A 15,436-nucleotide genomic window follows, 5' to 3' on the forward strand; every position below is an offset into this window, starting at 1 on the left:
GTGACTGGTCTCCCTTCATGCACCCTCCTCCATCCGTGGCTGCAGCTCTTGGAGGGGAAGCCTCAGGCACCCCTTACAGCACCGCGCCAGCCTCACCTTTTCCTTGGCTGATCTCCGAGTCTCTTCATCCATCCACTTCAGGGTGCTCAGGCTTTCCTCGAATGCCTTCTTGATCTCTAGGATTATCTCGCTGGCCTGAGAAGACAGAAGCTGACTGGTGAGGTCTGGGCACTGGATGCGCACCCCATGCAGGAGGAGGCCAGAGCCTAAATTCAGAAATCAGCTCAAAGCCTCAGGCTCTTCAGTGCCCAGAACACTAAAGTCCTACAAGAGAAGATTGGAACTTCCATAAACAGAGCTTTTGGCACCACAGACACTCAGGATAAGCTTTGGGAAAGCTGAAAAAGTCTCTCTGCAGAACTTTTCAGAGCCTTTAGTGTGTAACATGAAGTTTGATTCTTTTGGAGGGAGTAAAGTTCAGAGCCTTGTCAGATTTACTGGACCACAGGATCTCTTTTTGATGGAATGGGCTTTAAAATCTAGAGCACCAGAGTTCTGATAAGCAGTTTCATAAATGTGGTGCTCCGGCTGGAGACGAGCAGCTGTTCTCGAGGGTTATGATGTCACAGGCAGACTCGGAGCCCGAAGGTTGTACAGCAGAGTAAGGAAGTCGCGCAGCACAAAGAGCAGAGGGGCTGATGGCCGACAGAACTGGACAAAGATTCCATACCAGCCACTCACAGGTAAGTCAAGTAAGAAAAAGGAGTCTCTGTTTGTTAACATTTGACTGCAGAGAGCATCTATGTAATTAAAATCAGTAATAAAAACTGGAACAAAAATATAACAGCTGCCATTTACCAAGCCCTTGTTTTGTGCCGGGTGTTCTCTGTGTGTAGCATCTCATTTCCCGTCCCACTGCGGGATGGGCAGCCCTGCTTCCGAGGTAACGGTGATGGGAGAAAACTGTCCCAAATCACCCAACCAGGAGGCAACGGATCCAGGATCTGAACTGGGGCCCGGCTGCCTTCACGCACCTAGCCGTGATGTTCCTCCGCCTGTCCAGAACACGGGGTTACCCCACAGGGTAAGAGAAACGTCACCCTTTAGGCCAGAACTGCTCTGCCAACAGGGTCTCGCTGGGCCCTTCCTTCTGCTTGGGAGTGGAGGTGGAGACAGCCTCGCAACGGGTTAATGACAATACAGTAGAGTGCCCGGCACTCAATGACAGTAGCCATCCTGGGGAACTCACAGCACTCAAGGCTTCAGAAAACAGGACCTCTGGGTTAAGGCTGGGGCCCTGGCCCAGAGCAGGAAAGGTCCAGGGTAGAGCAGAGTGGGGGCTGCCAAGCTCAGGAGGGGCTGGAGCAGGGGCGCCGTCACGGCCTGTGTGCGAGGGGAGGCACTCACTATGCTCTTGCTGTCCTCGGCAAATGTCGCTTTGACAAACATGGGGCCCAGGGCGAAGCCCAAGTTGTTCTCTGTGTCGCTCACGCAGAACTTCCACCGAGGAAGACAGGTCTGGAAACACAAGGGAGAGGAGTTACCAGGCCCCATCCTTCTTCCTAAGCCCCGTCTGTCTGGGAGGCAGCAGCTGGAAGCCTGTGCTTCCTTCCAGAACCTCAGGGAGACTTTTCTGATGCAGTGGAAGTTATTTTAGGCACTGGACCAAGAGGCCACAGAATATTGCTCATGGCCGCCATCTACTATTTCCTGAACGCCAGGCTCTGTGCGTGGCATGTCATGAACAGTGTCTCACCGAGCCATGAAAATGAACCTGGAAGGCAGGGATGTGGGCCTTGCCAGCTGAGGAGGCAGAGACTCAGCAAGGGGAAGTCACCGGCCCAGGGTCCCACGGGGAGTGAGGGGGGCTGAAAGGCCTGACCGTACACCCCATGCCCCTACCCCTACCTTCCCCTGGGGGAGGCTAAGAATCCTGGTGGCCAAGACTTGAGAAATTTCCTCATCTACCCACACACGACAGGAAAACCTCCCCAGAAGGCCAGAACCCAACCCCATGGAAAGCCTCCTAGGGGAAGGGCTGGCGCAGGAATGTGTCAGGGCATTGGTGTCGTGGCCACTCGCAGTGTCGCCCACAAGCCCGCCAGCCCACAGGACACCTCTGCGGAGCCAGAAGCGGGCGCCCTGCTGGGAGCAGCCTCATGCAGTGTGGCTCCAGGTTCCGGCCCGCTGGCTTCCCTGCCCTGGGCAAGCCCTGTGTGACCACCTGGGGTGGCCCTGCTCCCGTCAATCCGTAAATCCCTTGTGTGGCCTCCTGACCCCAAAGAACAGGTGGCATAAATCACCAGGCTCAGGGTGGCCGGCTCCAGAACAGTTTTCCAACTGACAACAACCAAATGCCCATCAACAGGCAGCCGGATAAACAAAATGTGGTATTTTTATACAACAGCATACTACTTGGCAACAAGAAGGAGTGAACTACTGATATACACAACATGGCTGAATTTCACAGCTGTGAGCTGAGCACAAGAAGCCAGACACAAAAGAGCACACGAGGGGGGGTACAATCCCCCCATGCCCATCCACACCCACCTGTGGGACCATCGGGCTAGGGGCTTCAGGGAACCTTCTGCTCCCAGGATGCTGGAGGGACCGGTGACAGGAGTGTCTCTACCTTGAGTGGGGTGTGGGTTTTGTGGGCCATTTCCTTTGTCCAAACTCACTGGACTGAGTACTTAGTGTATACTGCACATTTTATGTGTGTAAATTATACCTCAGCTAAAGAAATGTCTTCCGTGAAAGCAGGACCAAGGGAAGGACGTAAAGGGGCATCTCGGCCTTCCTTCTGTTTGGAGGCCCAAGTTCTTTCAAGCTTTCCCCCCACCCATGTGTCCATTTAGATGCCTTCCCACAACCTGCCCACCTACAGCTGGACACAGGCTGCGCCCACACCCGGCTGAGGCTGCCCACGCAGGAGGTCAGGACCAGGGGACCTCGAACTCATTGGCTCCGTGGGGCTCTAGGCCGTGATGGCTAAGTCAGGAGCTGAGTCTTCCTGCCTTCTCAGGAGAGCTTTTGCATGAGCCCACTCACTCACTCGCTCACTCATTCATTCATTCATTCTTTCATATACCCTGCGTCTTCTGGACAGTTCCTCTGCACCCTGACTATGGCTATGTGCTTGGAACCTAGAGACAAATTGGCCATGGGCCTTGCCCTCAAGGGGCTCAATCGAAAGCACCCAGTAAGAGAGAAAGACACCCCAAAACAGCAAGGCTGCAGCAGTACATGCTTGCTGAGTGTTTACTGGGTGTGGCCCTAGCCCATATGATCCTCATGATAACCGCACGAGGCAGGTACCCCCTGTGCTCCTTTTTGCAGATAAAGAACATGGCGGTGGGTGCTTTAGCCTTTAGGATAGACTTTGGGGGGGGTCCCTTTAAGTAATTCCCAGACAGCCCCCTGGTCACCAGGCCAAGGATGAGTTACTGCTTTTTTACATCTGGAAAGACTGAGCCCTCTGCTCCAATGAAGTGATTTGCCCGAGGTTGTGTGGTTAGAAGAAGCATTTCAAACACAGATCTTCTGACCCAAAGTTCTGTGCTGTTTCCTTACACCACGTGCGGGGCATACGGTGACCCTGCCCACAGCCTGCCACCTCTGGGGTCTCCCAATTGCCCTTGCTTCTGCCAAGGCCTCCCTGCCAGCTCTTAGCATCCCACTGGTTAGAGCAGCACCCCGCACTCTGGGCCTGGCCCAGGGAAGCTCGCTTGCTCGCTCTGTCTGTCTGTCTGTCTGTCTACCTACCTATCATGGTAAAATACACGTAAGATTTACCACCATTCTAACCCTTTAAGTGTATGAGTCAGTGATGTTAGGCAAATTCTCACTGCTGTGCAACCAATCTCCAGAACTTTTCATCTTGCAAATGTGAACCTCCATATGCATTTAACAACTCCTCATGCCCCCCCTCCCTGTCCCCAGCCCCTGGCAACCACCAGGAAGCTCAATTTTCACTTCTGGCTCCTGCAGAGCACAGGCTGAGTGGGGCAGGGCTCAGGTGTGGCTGTGGAATCAGATGTGCTGGGATTGAGAACACATTCCCCATTTATGCGCTGTGTGACTATGAACAAGTCCCTTCCACTCACAGAGCCTAGGTTTCTTCATCTATAAAATGGGCTGATGATAATAGCTCCTAATGTAGAGCTGTTATAGGAACTTGGTGACATAATGCCTATAAAAGGCAGACAGTGAATAATAATATCTTTTATTATTATTACCATTATTATCATTATTGAGTGGCTGAAAGAGCCAAGCAGTCATGGTCATCCAGAGCTGGGTCTGAATATGAGCTTGGCTGCCTTCTTGCTGGGTGCCCTGGGAAGCCCTTCCCTGCCTGGAGCCTGTTTCTCCCTCTGCACTCAGGTGGGTGAGCAATGATGCAGGTGCATGCTCCACAGAGGTGTCTCTGTAACTATCATCCTGGGTCCTAGTCAAACTTTTCCCGTTATAGTCCCCTGGGAGGCTAAATGGTCCAGCAGACAGAGTCCATGCCTTGTCATGTCTGTGACATGGGCTCACCCATGGCTGGCCCAAGGTAGGTGCATGTGGAGCAGGAAGGCAGGTCAACTGAGCAGGACAGCCAACTCTTCCCCTGGTCCTTCTCCGCAGGGCCAGGTGACTCTCATGGCTGAGGCCCCGTGATGCCCTCAGAAGGCTCTCTTATCCCCAGCCACCCTCTCCTTTAGTTCCCTTCCTGCCACAGGTGGGTGTACATCAGGATAAGAAAGAAAAGGAGAACTCTTTCCAGGATGAACTCCAGGACTGGAGGGAAGAGTCCATATCCTGTCATTCTCTTCCAGCCCTTATCTGGCTTTGTCCATTCCACTGAACTCTGGGAAGGGCCACGGGGGCAGGGGCAGGCTAGAGCCAGCTCTGCTTGTCCCTCAGGGTCTTGCTAGCAGCTGTCCTAGGGTGGGGGGGTTGCTGAGTGTGCTGGGTGGGCTCAGCACCCTGGCCTCTACTGCTCTTTAGCTGGGACATTTCCCTGGGCCCAGACATGCTGTGCCCATCAGCACATAGGAGGGTCTCTTCTGGCAGATGTGGGCTCTTGGGGCACAGACCCCACCTTACTTGTCTCAGTGTTCCCACATGGGACTCATGTCCTGTCTATTGGCTGCATGAATGAGAGGGGGACTGCCACCTCTGGAGAAAAAGTGGAAGTGGCCAGGGAGCTTCCTGTCTGGGGTGGAGTCCTGTGGGGGGGGGGGAATGAGGGGTCCTGGAGCCCTGGGAACCCTGGAAGAACAGACCCTCAGGGGGCATGATGGGGGCATTTGAAGGTAGGTGGAATCCACCTGTTCTGGGGCCTAGGAAGGTAATAGCAGTGAACACCTGTGTGGTCTGATTAGGATCCAGGTGCCATACTGACTGTTTTGTGTTTATGGGGAAGGAGCAATATTACTGGGGGTCCCCTATATAAAACAGGGATGATGATCACACCCACCTCACAGGGATAGGAGTTACAGGAAAGTTTCAGTTACAAGATCATAGGAGTTACAGGAAATTGTTACCATTGAGAAGCGATTGGGAGAAAATAGAAGCCATCTTTTGCTGTAAAGAAGGTAAATCTCTAAGATTCCTCTTTTTTAAAAAAGTTTTTAAAATTGAAGTAATCTCTGCAACCAACTTGGGGCTCGAACTCATGATCAAGAGTCGCATGCTCTTCCTACTGAGCCAGCCAGGTAACTAAGACTCCTCTTTACTCATTAGAGACCCAGTGTAATCATCTCCTTCTGGAAGTTTCTGTCCACCCCCAACTAGATTGGATCCAGTCCTGTGTGCCCAGGGACATCCAAGTGGATCCCTTCAGATTCTTTGCCTACCCTCTACCTCCCTTACAAGTTTCCAGGGCCCTGGGGGGACACCAAGGTTGCAAAAGCCTCCAACCCAGGGCCAGGCTCACAGTAGGTGCTCAGCATGTGAATGGGAATGTGCAGTAAGAGGCTCACCTTCTTGGTCCCATACATGACTTCCATGAACTTCTCATCAGCGTCCTGAAAGCGCTGATCAAGGAAGGAACTTGTCTTCCGCACCAGGTTCCAGATCATGTAGTTGTTTAGCAGGCTGGGGCAAGAGGAGGTGAGACAACTCAGAAGCACCCCAAGCTGGGAGCATCACAGCACTTCCCCCACTGACCTTTAGGGGGCGCTCACACCTGGCCTTCGGATGGCAGGCTCTCTGCCCCCCCCCCCCCCGCCCCAGTTTGGTGGGTTACTGCTCACTAAGCACAGGGAATGTCAGCTTTTCTTTTCTTTTCAATTTATTTATTCATGAGACATGCACACAGAGAGGCAGAGACATAGGCAGAGGGAGAAGCAGGCTCCCCATAGGGAGCCTGATTCGGGACTCGATCCCAGAACTCCGGGATCATGACCTGAGTCAAAGGCAAACACTCAACCACTAAGCCACCCAGGCATCCCTGGAATGTTAGCTTTTCAAGGTGGAGCCTGGGTCTTCTTTGAAAACCCCTTGGCGCCTAGTGCAGTGACTTGTACGCCACAAGACCTCAATAAACATTTGTCGCATAGCTGCCTTTTGTCTAGAAGCCCTGGAGCAGCCTCAGGGAGACTCCCCCTGGATGGGGTGTCCTAGTGGGCTGGAGCAGGGAGGAGGCTGCCATTTCCACAGCCTGGAGATGTCCCTGCCAGAAGGCCAGAGATGGGAAAGGGGGCCTAAGAATAGGAGGGGCAGGAAAGGGAGCTCTGGCCACCATGCCAAGGTCTCCAAGGAAGAGAGCTCACTGCCCTCTCCATCAGGGCACAGGGAATCACTGTGGCTGTTGTCACCCTTGCAAAGAAGTCACCTTAGCACCAAGAGACGTTCACTGTTGTCAATTAGCCTCGAAGTGGAACCAACTAAATGTCTGACAATAGGGCAGCCCCGATGGCTCAGCGGTTTAGCACCGCCTTCAGCCCGGGGTGTGATCCTGGAGACCTGGGATGGAGTCCCACATCGGGCTCCCTGCATGGGGCCTGCTTCTCCCTCTGCCTCTGCCTCTGCCTCTGTGTGTGTGTGTGTGTGTCTCATGAATAAATAAATAAAATCTTTAAAAAAATAAATGTCTGACAATAGGGGAAGGAGTAAATAATCATACGTATACTTGATGGACTACTGCATAGCTACGCAGAATGAGGTCCACAGGGAGTGCGGATAACATGGGGAAAATGTTATGATGAAAGTTGAGGGAAAAGCAGATTACACATGTGGTCACAATGACGGGGGCGAAAGGAACCATGTATTAGGACCCCCCACACACACTTTCTCTCTTTACAAACACACACATATGCTCCCCACAGCATCAACAGTAGTGTCTGGGTAATCTTAATTTTTTTCTGTGTTTTTAAAAACCTCCCCAACAAATCTTTAGAATTATTTAAAAAATCATACATATCACCTACAACATTTACTGAGCTCCATTCCCTGTCATTCTCTCACTGTGTTCTCATATCCCTACATGGTAGGTAGATTTCCATCCCCTTCTGGAAGGACAGATAGCATGAGCCTGACAAAGGGGGATAAACTTGCCCAAGGCTACAGCTCTGGGAACGGAGGGTCTGGGATCCGAACCGGCTGCCTCTCCCAGGGCCCACTCTCCCTAGTCATTCTGTCCCCGGCTGCCCTCACCCTGTCTGGCCCAAGAAGGATAGGGCCGTGTGTGACCCCAAGTGCAGGTGCCAGGCCTCTGGCCGTCCCTTACCATTTGTCAGTGTTGTTGATGAGGGTGGAGACCTGCCCCAGGTACTCCTTGTCGTAGACAACGATAGGCTCAGACTCATTGATCTCCACGGGGTAGAAGATGGTATTGAGAAAGGGCAGCCAGTCGATGGCAGGTGCCAAGGCCTGGAAGGGAAGAGACAGTGTGACTCCAGCTGGGCTGCTTCGCGTCAGGGCCTCCAGGGAGCTTTTCTCAAGTAGGTGGCACCGGGCCTCCAAAGAACCAGGCCTGGGCAGTGCACTGGGCAGACGTCAAGCCGAGGCTGGCTGGCTTCCATCAGAGATGCTGTAGACAGAATTCTGACTTCAACTTGCAGTGGAGATGGGATGGAACAAAGGGGACACGGGGAGAGCGGCAAGCCCCCCCTATGCCAGGCGCCCCTGCACACGACTCACAGGACTTCTCTCTGCTGGACCTCAGGACAGGCCTACGTGGTAGGGACCATAATCCCCATTTTATTGACGATGAGACTGAGCCCAGACAGGCCTGTAATGGAAAACAGTGTAGTATCCGGAGCCAAACTGCCTGGGCTCATATTCCATCTCTCTTACTTGCTAGCTGTGTAACCTTGAGTTAGTGGATGAATCTCTCCATGCTTTGGGGTCTCATCTGAAAAGTGGTCTCCTCATCATAAAAGAACTGTCTGTTCTACTCAACACGTGCTTCTGTAATACCAATTAGCTTCTATGGGATTAGTCTATACGACCGGTAAACTCAAGAATGATAGTGGTATCAAGGGTAAGCGCTTGGGTCCACAGGTGATTTTTCTCAGGCATGGAGAAAGCAACTCAGAAGGACAACTTCAGCAAGGGAGGTAAGGCCCTTAGCTCAGCTGATGCAAAGGAAGCTGGGCTGGTCAGCTCCATTTTTTAAAATAAGATTCTATTTACTTAGTTACTTACTTACTTACTTACTTACTTACTTTATTTATTTATTTGGAGGAGGGGCAGAGAAAGGAGTAGAGAGAGAATCCTAAGCAGACTCTGTGCTGAGCAGGAAGCCCAATGTGGGGCTCGATCTCATGACCCTGAGATCATGACCTGAGCTGAAACCAAGAGTTGGACGCTTGACTGACTGAGCCAGCTAGGTGTCCCTGGTCAGCTCTATTTTAAGATATTTTAAAATGAGCATCTGTACCGGAGCTTCCTCCCCAAAGAGGCCCTGGCCGGCTTGGAATAACTGGCCACTACAAACGGCCAGCTTGCTCTTGGCTCACCTAATGCTGGCCCCACCGCCCAGGGCTGGTCCATCTGCAGGGTTGCTATGTCCACAGCCAGATTTTCTACTTCTCACCAGGCAGCCTCTCCACTCACACTGAGCTCTCTCTCCAGGTTCCAATTATTGCTTTGATTACAAACCTGCACAACTTTTGGGTTTAATTGTTGTAAAACACACAGACATACAATGTACCATCTTAACCATGTTTAGGTGCCAAGTTCAGTGGCATTAAGGATGTTCACACTGTTGTGCAACCATCACCACCATCTGTCTCCAGATTTCGTCTTGCAAAACAGAAACTTTATACCTATTAAACAATAATCCCTCCAGCTCTATCCCCCGAGCTCCCAGTAACCATTATTCTCCTTTTTGTCTCTCTGAATTTGATGGGTCTAGCTACCTCATATAAGTGGAACCATACAGTACTTGTCTTTTTGTGAGTGGCTTATTTCACTCAGCATAAAGTCCTTAAAGTTGCACAACTTTTGAATCTAATTGTAATCGTTTATACAATTAATGAGAGCTTCAGAAACTGCAGGCGACTGGCTCTAAGTTCTATTTTTCCCATATGTCTTGTTATTTTTAGTTAATTTTTTTATTCTGTGATTTTTCCAGAATGCAGTGTTTTCCAGCACTATACATATACTGGTTTAAACAGCAAAAGTGGGGCAGCCCTGGTGGCTCAGCGGTTTAGTGACGCCTTCAGCCCAGGGTGTGATCCTGGAGATCAAGGGATCAAGTCCCACATAGGGCTCCCTGCATGGAGCCTGCTTCTCCCTCTGCCTGTGTCTCTGCTTCTCTCTCTGTGTCGTCTCTCATGAATAAAAAAAATAAAAAATAAAAAAATAAACAGCAAAAGTGTTTCTGTGCGTCAGTCACTTAGAATGATACCTGGTATGTAACAACCACTCAATCCTCAATCGATATTAGCTATTGTGACCATTCTCAAGGTCTCCCAAGGGTGGGTCTGGGCTTGAGCGATTCCAGATTCTGTTCTCTATTCTCTTGAAAAAGACAAAGGAAGTAAGAGATGCATTACAAATGGCCTTCATATGGTAAAATCGATCAATAGTGTAAAATCAAACCATAATATCGGATGAACTTGTAACCTGTTGGTAAATACTTATGATGCCCTCAGTGAGAGAGCAATCATAAAACCCTCCACTTAATAGATGCTGACTTTGCAGATGAGCTAAGGTGACCTTCCTTAGGTCACATAGTTAACCAGTGACTATACACATCTAAAATCCAGGCTCACTTGTCTCTCCGGTTTCAAAGCGTAGCTCAGCTGCTGGGGAACAAGGACCTCAGAGGGCAGCTCCCACAGGTAGTGGCCTGCTGGCTTTTGGGGGGCCGGGTGCGGGTTCCATATTTGCACCATGATCTACTCAAACCACCCACGTAGTTGGGAAGAGCTGTGCCCCGTGTGCTCTCACACATCCTGGCCTGCCCGGCAACAAGATGACCTGAGTGAGTTTCAGAGTGAGAAGACATGGATCAGAGTCCCCACCATGAACCAGGTCTGGGGCCTCGAGGCATTTCTGTGGCCTTGCTCTGAAACGAGGACAATTTTCCTGCCCGTACCATCCATGGTCGGCTGCTCTGTACCTCGTGGGGATAGCTTGCTCATCAATCCTGAGATGCTTCTCTCCCTAGCTGGTCCATTTGTTCTCTCTTCCTGGCAGGAGCCCCTAGGGTCGGTAACCTCTGGGGCTTCTCCATAACGCTTCTGTGGCTGTCAAACTGGGAGTGTCCAGGTGAGATGGTCAGATGGGGCTCAACACTTAGAGACATCTGCCTGCATGACCTGCTGGCAAAGATGCCTGGGAAACTCATCAAGTTTACAAAATGTCACTGTTTATACAATTAACGAGAGCTTCACAAACTGCAGGCAACTAGAATATTCTAATTAGGGTACAGCCATCAGGTGGTGACATATCCCTGTGTACTTAACACAAGCCTGTTTCTTTAGGGAGAGCAGGTGTTCTGTGCAGGTAAATTCCCATAACCCCAGATGAGGTGGGTGTTGAATACCAGAATTTTCACATTTTCAATCTTGCTTTAGTGAACGCCTAACTTAGACATGTATGCGTCTAGAACGGTCTCCATGGAGATGGCTGTTTTAACTGATGAGGACATTTCACTTGTGATTCAAATCCTTTGGGGCCCACCAGTCAGTTCTATTTTCCAGACCTGCAGCCAGAGAGTACTGCTGGTCTCCAACCAACCAGCTCAAGTAGGCTTGCGAATAAGAGAAAAGAAAGATGCTATCAGACTTTATCTTAGCTGGAGAATTTAGAGCAGAGAATAGGACTTATTCCCAAACAACTTCTGATGTAGAAGGAAGAAAGGAATGAGAAGGTCCTCAGGCCCCTCGAGAGAAGCAATAGAAGGATGTTTGATTCACGGGTCTGAATTCGGACTCTGCTAGGGGCTAGCCTGGAACCACTCTGTACTATGGTGGGGCTAGCCTGGAACCATACTGTGAAGGCTGCTGCAACTTCCCCAGAGTCACTTAGGGTACAGGAAAATAACCAAATTTCCAGATACCAAGTAATAGCAAGATATTCTCTGTCCAAGGCTGGAATGAATCAAATTGGTTGTGCTGGAGACGTGGGCTGGCGTCACTGCTTTTACTATAATACATTTGAATTGTGCATGTCAGCTTATAAATTGAAATCCCAAGTAGAGATTCTTTTTGAGGATGCTAGGCTTCACGGACCCAGGACTTAATCTCTTTATATGTTAGACATAATGTTTTTTATATGCACATATGCCCTGTTCCTCTGGGAGACACTTCATAGTTTTCAACTTGTTCTCACAGAACTCTGTGGCTAAAGAACCACACCTTATGGGGACAGGGGCTGCCTCTCATTTGTCTCTGCATTCTGGAAGACAGCAGGTGTGCATGAGTGAGCAAAGTCCTCATTTTACAAGGGAGGAAGTCCAGGCGCAAGGAGGGGATCCTGTGACTTGCCCAGGGTCACACAGCTCATAGTGCAGCTGGGCCAGACCAGTCTTCTGACCCCAAGCCCAGGGCTCGTCCCTCTGCTAAAGTCCTCCCCTACATTCCCCAGCCCTGGCAGCTCTGAAATGGGGAGGGAGGAAGAAAAGAGCAAATGTAATGTGCCCCAGGCCACCCCGGGGTAGAACCTGGAAGCCAGGTTGGGGTGGATGTGCTCAGGGCTATTGCGTCTTCTCTGCCACTCTTGGGGTAGTCAGCTGGCATCATGGCCACTATGGGGGGCTGGGAGGCTGCTAGTGCCCTTCTTGCGTTGAGAAGTGGGCAGCTGGAACAAGACAAATTGCACTGTACAAACAGCATCTCCTTTGACCTCTGGGCCTCAGAGCAGAAAAACAGTGCCAGATGGTAGCCAACGCAGTCTGCTGATCTCCGTAACAACCCACGCAGTGCCACTCACCCTGATGCCAACTACTGGGGACCTATCGGGCAGCTGGCACCCAGAAGAGCCTCTCTTGCCCTCACCCTCAGCTTTGCCTGGGCTGCACCTCTACCTGGGACACCTGGCCGGCCTGGCTACTGCTCACCCACTCACCAGACTCCCCTGCCCTATCCCTGTCCTCGTGCCATCCTTCTTTTGCCCAAAGCATTCAATAATGGGTTTGGGATTGTTTCCTCATTGGCGTTCCTCCCTTGCCTGGAAGAACCTCCAGAGCAAGGCCCCGAAGGTGGCCCCATATATACTTGTCAGAGGGAGGAACAGAGGGAAAAAAAATGGACAAGGACCTAGGTGTTCATCCTGAAAGGAGAGGAAATGAGCTAGCTCAAGTGGATAGGCAGGACCTGGCTGGTCAAGGCAGAGGAGGGAGGAGACATCTTGGGGGAACCCCAACACAAGCGGAACACAAGGGGCCCGGCCGTCCTTCCCAGTGGGGAAGCAGGCCTCACCAGGCATTCTAGGCAATGGCAGGAAACAGGAAGATTGGCCGAAGCCACTGAGGACCTGGGATAAGACCAGACCCCAGCACATAGTGGACTGAGAAGATGGAACTGGCAGGCCATCAGTTCAACTCCCCACCTGCAAGTCCCAAGGAATCACCAGGGAGCAGCCTTTGGCAGAGGGGCCGCTGACTCTGCAGATGGGTTGAACCCAGTGACAGGGAGCAACCCCATTACACAAGGAGGCAGAAGTGGCTACAGAACCCACTCCTCAGGTCTATTGTTTGCTGAAAACCAGACTCCATGTGACCGGGGCTTGAGATTGGAAATGGCCAATCAGGGTGTGGGATTATCATCATGACCATAGAGCCTCCCGAGGTCAATGCTGACACAGAAGAGCTGTGTGGCCCTCAGCAGGAAATTTAATCTCTTTGAGCCTCAGTTTTTCTATCTGCGAATTGGGGCAATAATCATCCCTGCTTCATAGGGTTGTTCTGAGGATCTGATGAAGTGGGTGTAACAACCTCCTCAGCCCAGCACCCTGTCCCAAAGCCCCGTGCCTGTCCCAGGCCCCATGTCAACCGGAGCTCACATTACCTGCAGCTCAGCAGCTGTCACTTTGTGGTAGATGAGCTCCTCATCCCGGCGCTTCTCCTGGGGGATGGTGATGTTGGCCAGTGCCGTCTCAAAGTCCAGGATCTGCTGCATCTGGGGCCGGATGGCGTCCTCATCCCCTCCACCCAGCAGCTTGCCCAGTTGGACCATGTAGTTCAGGTATCCTGTCAGCACCTGCAGGATGGCACCCACTCTGTAAGTCGGTGCCACCACCCACTGGACAAGGGTAGTGGGCAGAACAGAGCCAGTCCCACACAGGAAACCACTGCCAACCCACTGCAGGGATGGTTCTGGCCCTGCGTTGCTTCCATGGCTGCTCAGGGCATTCAGGACAAAACCTACAGGACCTCGGCGGGTGGGTCCCTGTGCTCCCGGGCCACACTCCCTCTTGAATGCTCGTCACATATAAGCTACCAGCAGACCAGTTCTTAGACACATTTTTTTCTGCACTGCCCTTCTCTACCGTGTCTACAGATCTGTGTTCAACGTCCTCAGCTCACCCTCGAGCTATCACAATTTGTCACTATGCCTCTAACTGGTTAGTTAATTAACATCTGCCTCCCCTGCCAGACTCTAAGCCCTGTGGGGTGGGGACCCACTGCCTTAGTCACCACTATCCCCCCAACATCAGGCACTTAGCAGGTGGCTACTCAGTACAGATGGGCTGGATAATGCACAGAGAGACGATGAACCTCAGACAAGGTGTGGGTTTCAGAGTTAGCGGGTCTGGAAGTGAATCTCAGCCTCACCACTGTGGGATGGACCTTGAGTGGGTCACTTAGAGTCTCTGAGCCTTGCTCTCTCCTCTGTAAAAGGCAAGGTAAAAATAATACCCATGCGGCAGATGCGGTGAATGAAGTTCAGAGATATGCTGTACCTGCAGGGTTACTGGGAGGACCAGAGGCCTGGCAGCCACACATGGCATGGCCATTACTGCTGTCTCACTCTAGAGTGGGGACAAAGGATACCTGCCTGTTATGCCCGTGATGCCTGAATGTGAAACAGCCAGCCTCCTCTGCCAGGGACCACCTACAACCCGTCAGGTGTCACCTCTATGCAACTCCAGCCTCAAAGACCCACATAGGTGTGGACACTGAGGGGACACCATGGTGGTAACACGTCGTGGGGTGTGGGCTGAGAGCCACTCTCTCTGAAGCACACTCACCTTCTCATTTTCAGTTTTGTTCAGGTAATAGTCCCTTGAAGGTAAGCCCAGACCAGACTGGTCCACCTGGAGAGAAAGGCCGGAGTGAGAGGGGATCTACTGTCACACGTGTACACTGCCCGCCATGGGGACAGTGGGGACATGGCAACACAGAGCCAGCCTGGGCCCCAGCAGGAGCAGAAGCTGGCAGCAGAGGTTGCCTCTGGGGTCCGCCACCCAGGGCAGGGACAGACACACATCTGGCTGCATACCTGCCCATACATGGGGATTCTGGGTCCTTCTGAAAGGTCAGAGCCACCCTCCCCACTAAGCACCTCTGAGGCTTGGCACACTGCTTCTACTTAACTAAATACTTCCCAAGAAGGTGCAGTGGTTAAGGGCCACTCACGCCTGCAGAGCCTTAGTCAAGTTATTGAACCTTTCCGATCCTCAGGTTCTTCTAGAAAACAGGGGAAATAGTATCTCCTCCTCAGAGCTGGAATGAGGATTCAAGGGGAGATTGCCAGGGGAGGATGTGCAGAGGGTCTGGGAGGTAGGGGAGGGTCAATTCCTGGCAGCAACTAGCAGAGCCTTGTGGCCACACCCTGATGTCCGGAGAGCAGGTGTTACTACAGTTCATTTGATTGATAAGGACATTGCAGCGCAGAGAGGTTGCAGTACTTGCCGGAGGTCACACAATGGGTGAGAGAAGGAGCTAGGTGGGGATTTCAGCTCACCCTGGGCTCCTTGCTTCTGCACCCGAGGGTGGGCAGAGCAGGGGCTGCCCTGGCTGCGCTGATACAAAGTCTAGGGCAGGCTCCGC

General features: G+C 51.8%; 1 protein-coding gene across 2 annotated transcripts in view; it reads right to left on the bottom strand.

Moving 5' to 3' along the window:
• ECE1 (endothelin converting enzyme 1) overlaps positions 1–15,436 on the bottom strand; it is a 116,011-nt gene that overhangs the window by 14,577 nt on the left and 85,998 nt on the right. For both annotated transcript variants that reach the window (XM_055331409.1, XM_055331408.1), the window contains 6 exons: positions 14,635–14,700; positions 13,452–13,643; positions 7,718–7,860; positions 5,970–6,084; positions 1,408–1,518; positions 97–195 (listed from right to left, as the gene is read on the bottom strand). In XM_055331409.1, the coding sequence (XP_055187384.1) occupies positions 97–195; positions 1,408–1,518; positions 5,970–6,084; positions 7,718–7,860; positions 13,452–13,643; positions 14,635–14,700 (726 nt within the window). The remainder of the gene's footprint in view (positions 1–96; positions 196–1,407; positions 1,519–5,969; positions 6,085–7,717; positions 7,861–13,451; positions 13,644–14,634; positions 14,701–15,436) is intronic.

The sequence above is a fragment of the Nyctereutes procyonoides genome, unplaced genomic scaffold (genome assembly GCF_905146905.1).
Source record: "Nyctereutes procyonoides isolate TBG_1078 unplaced genomic scaffold, NYPRO_anot_genome, whole genome shotgun sequence".
Lineage (NCBI taxonomy): Eukaryota > Metazoa > Chordata > Mammalia > Carnivora > Canidae > Nyctereutes > Nyctereutes procyonoides.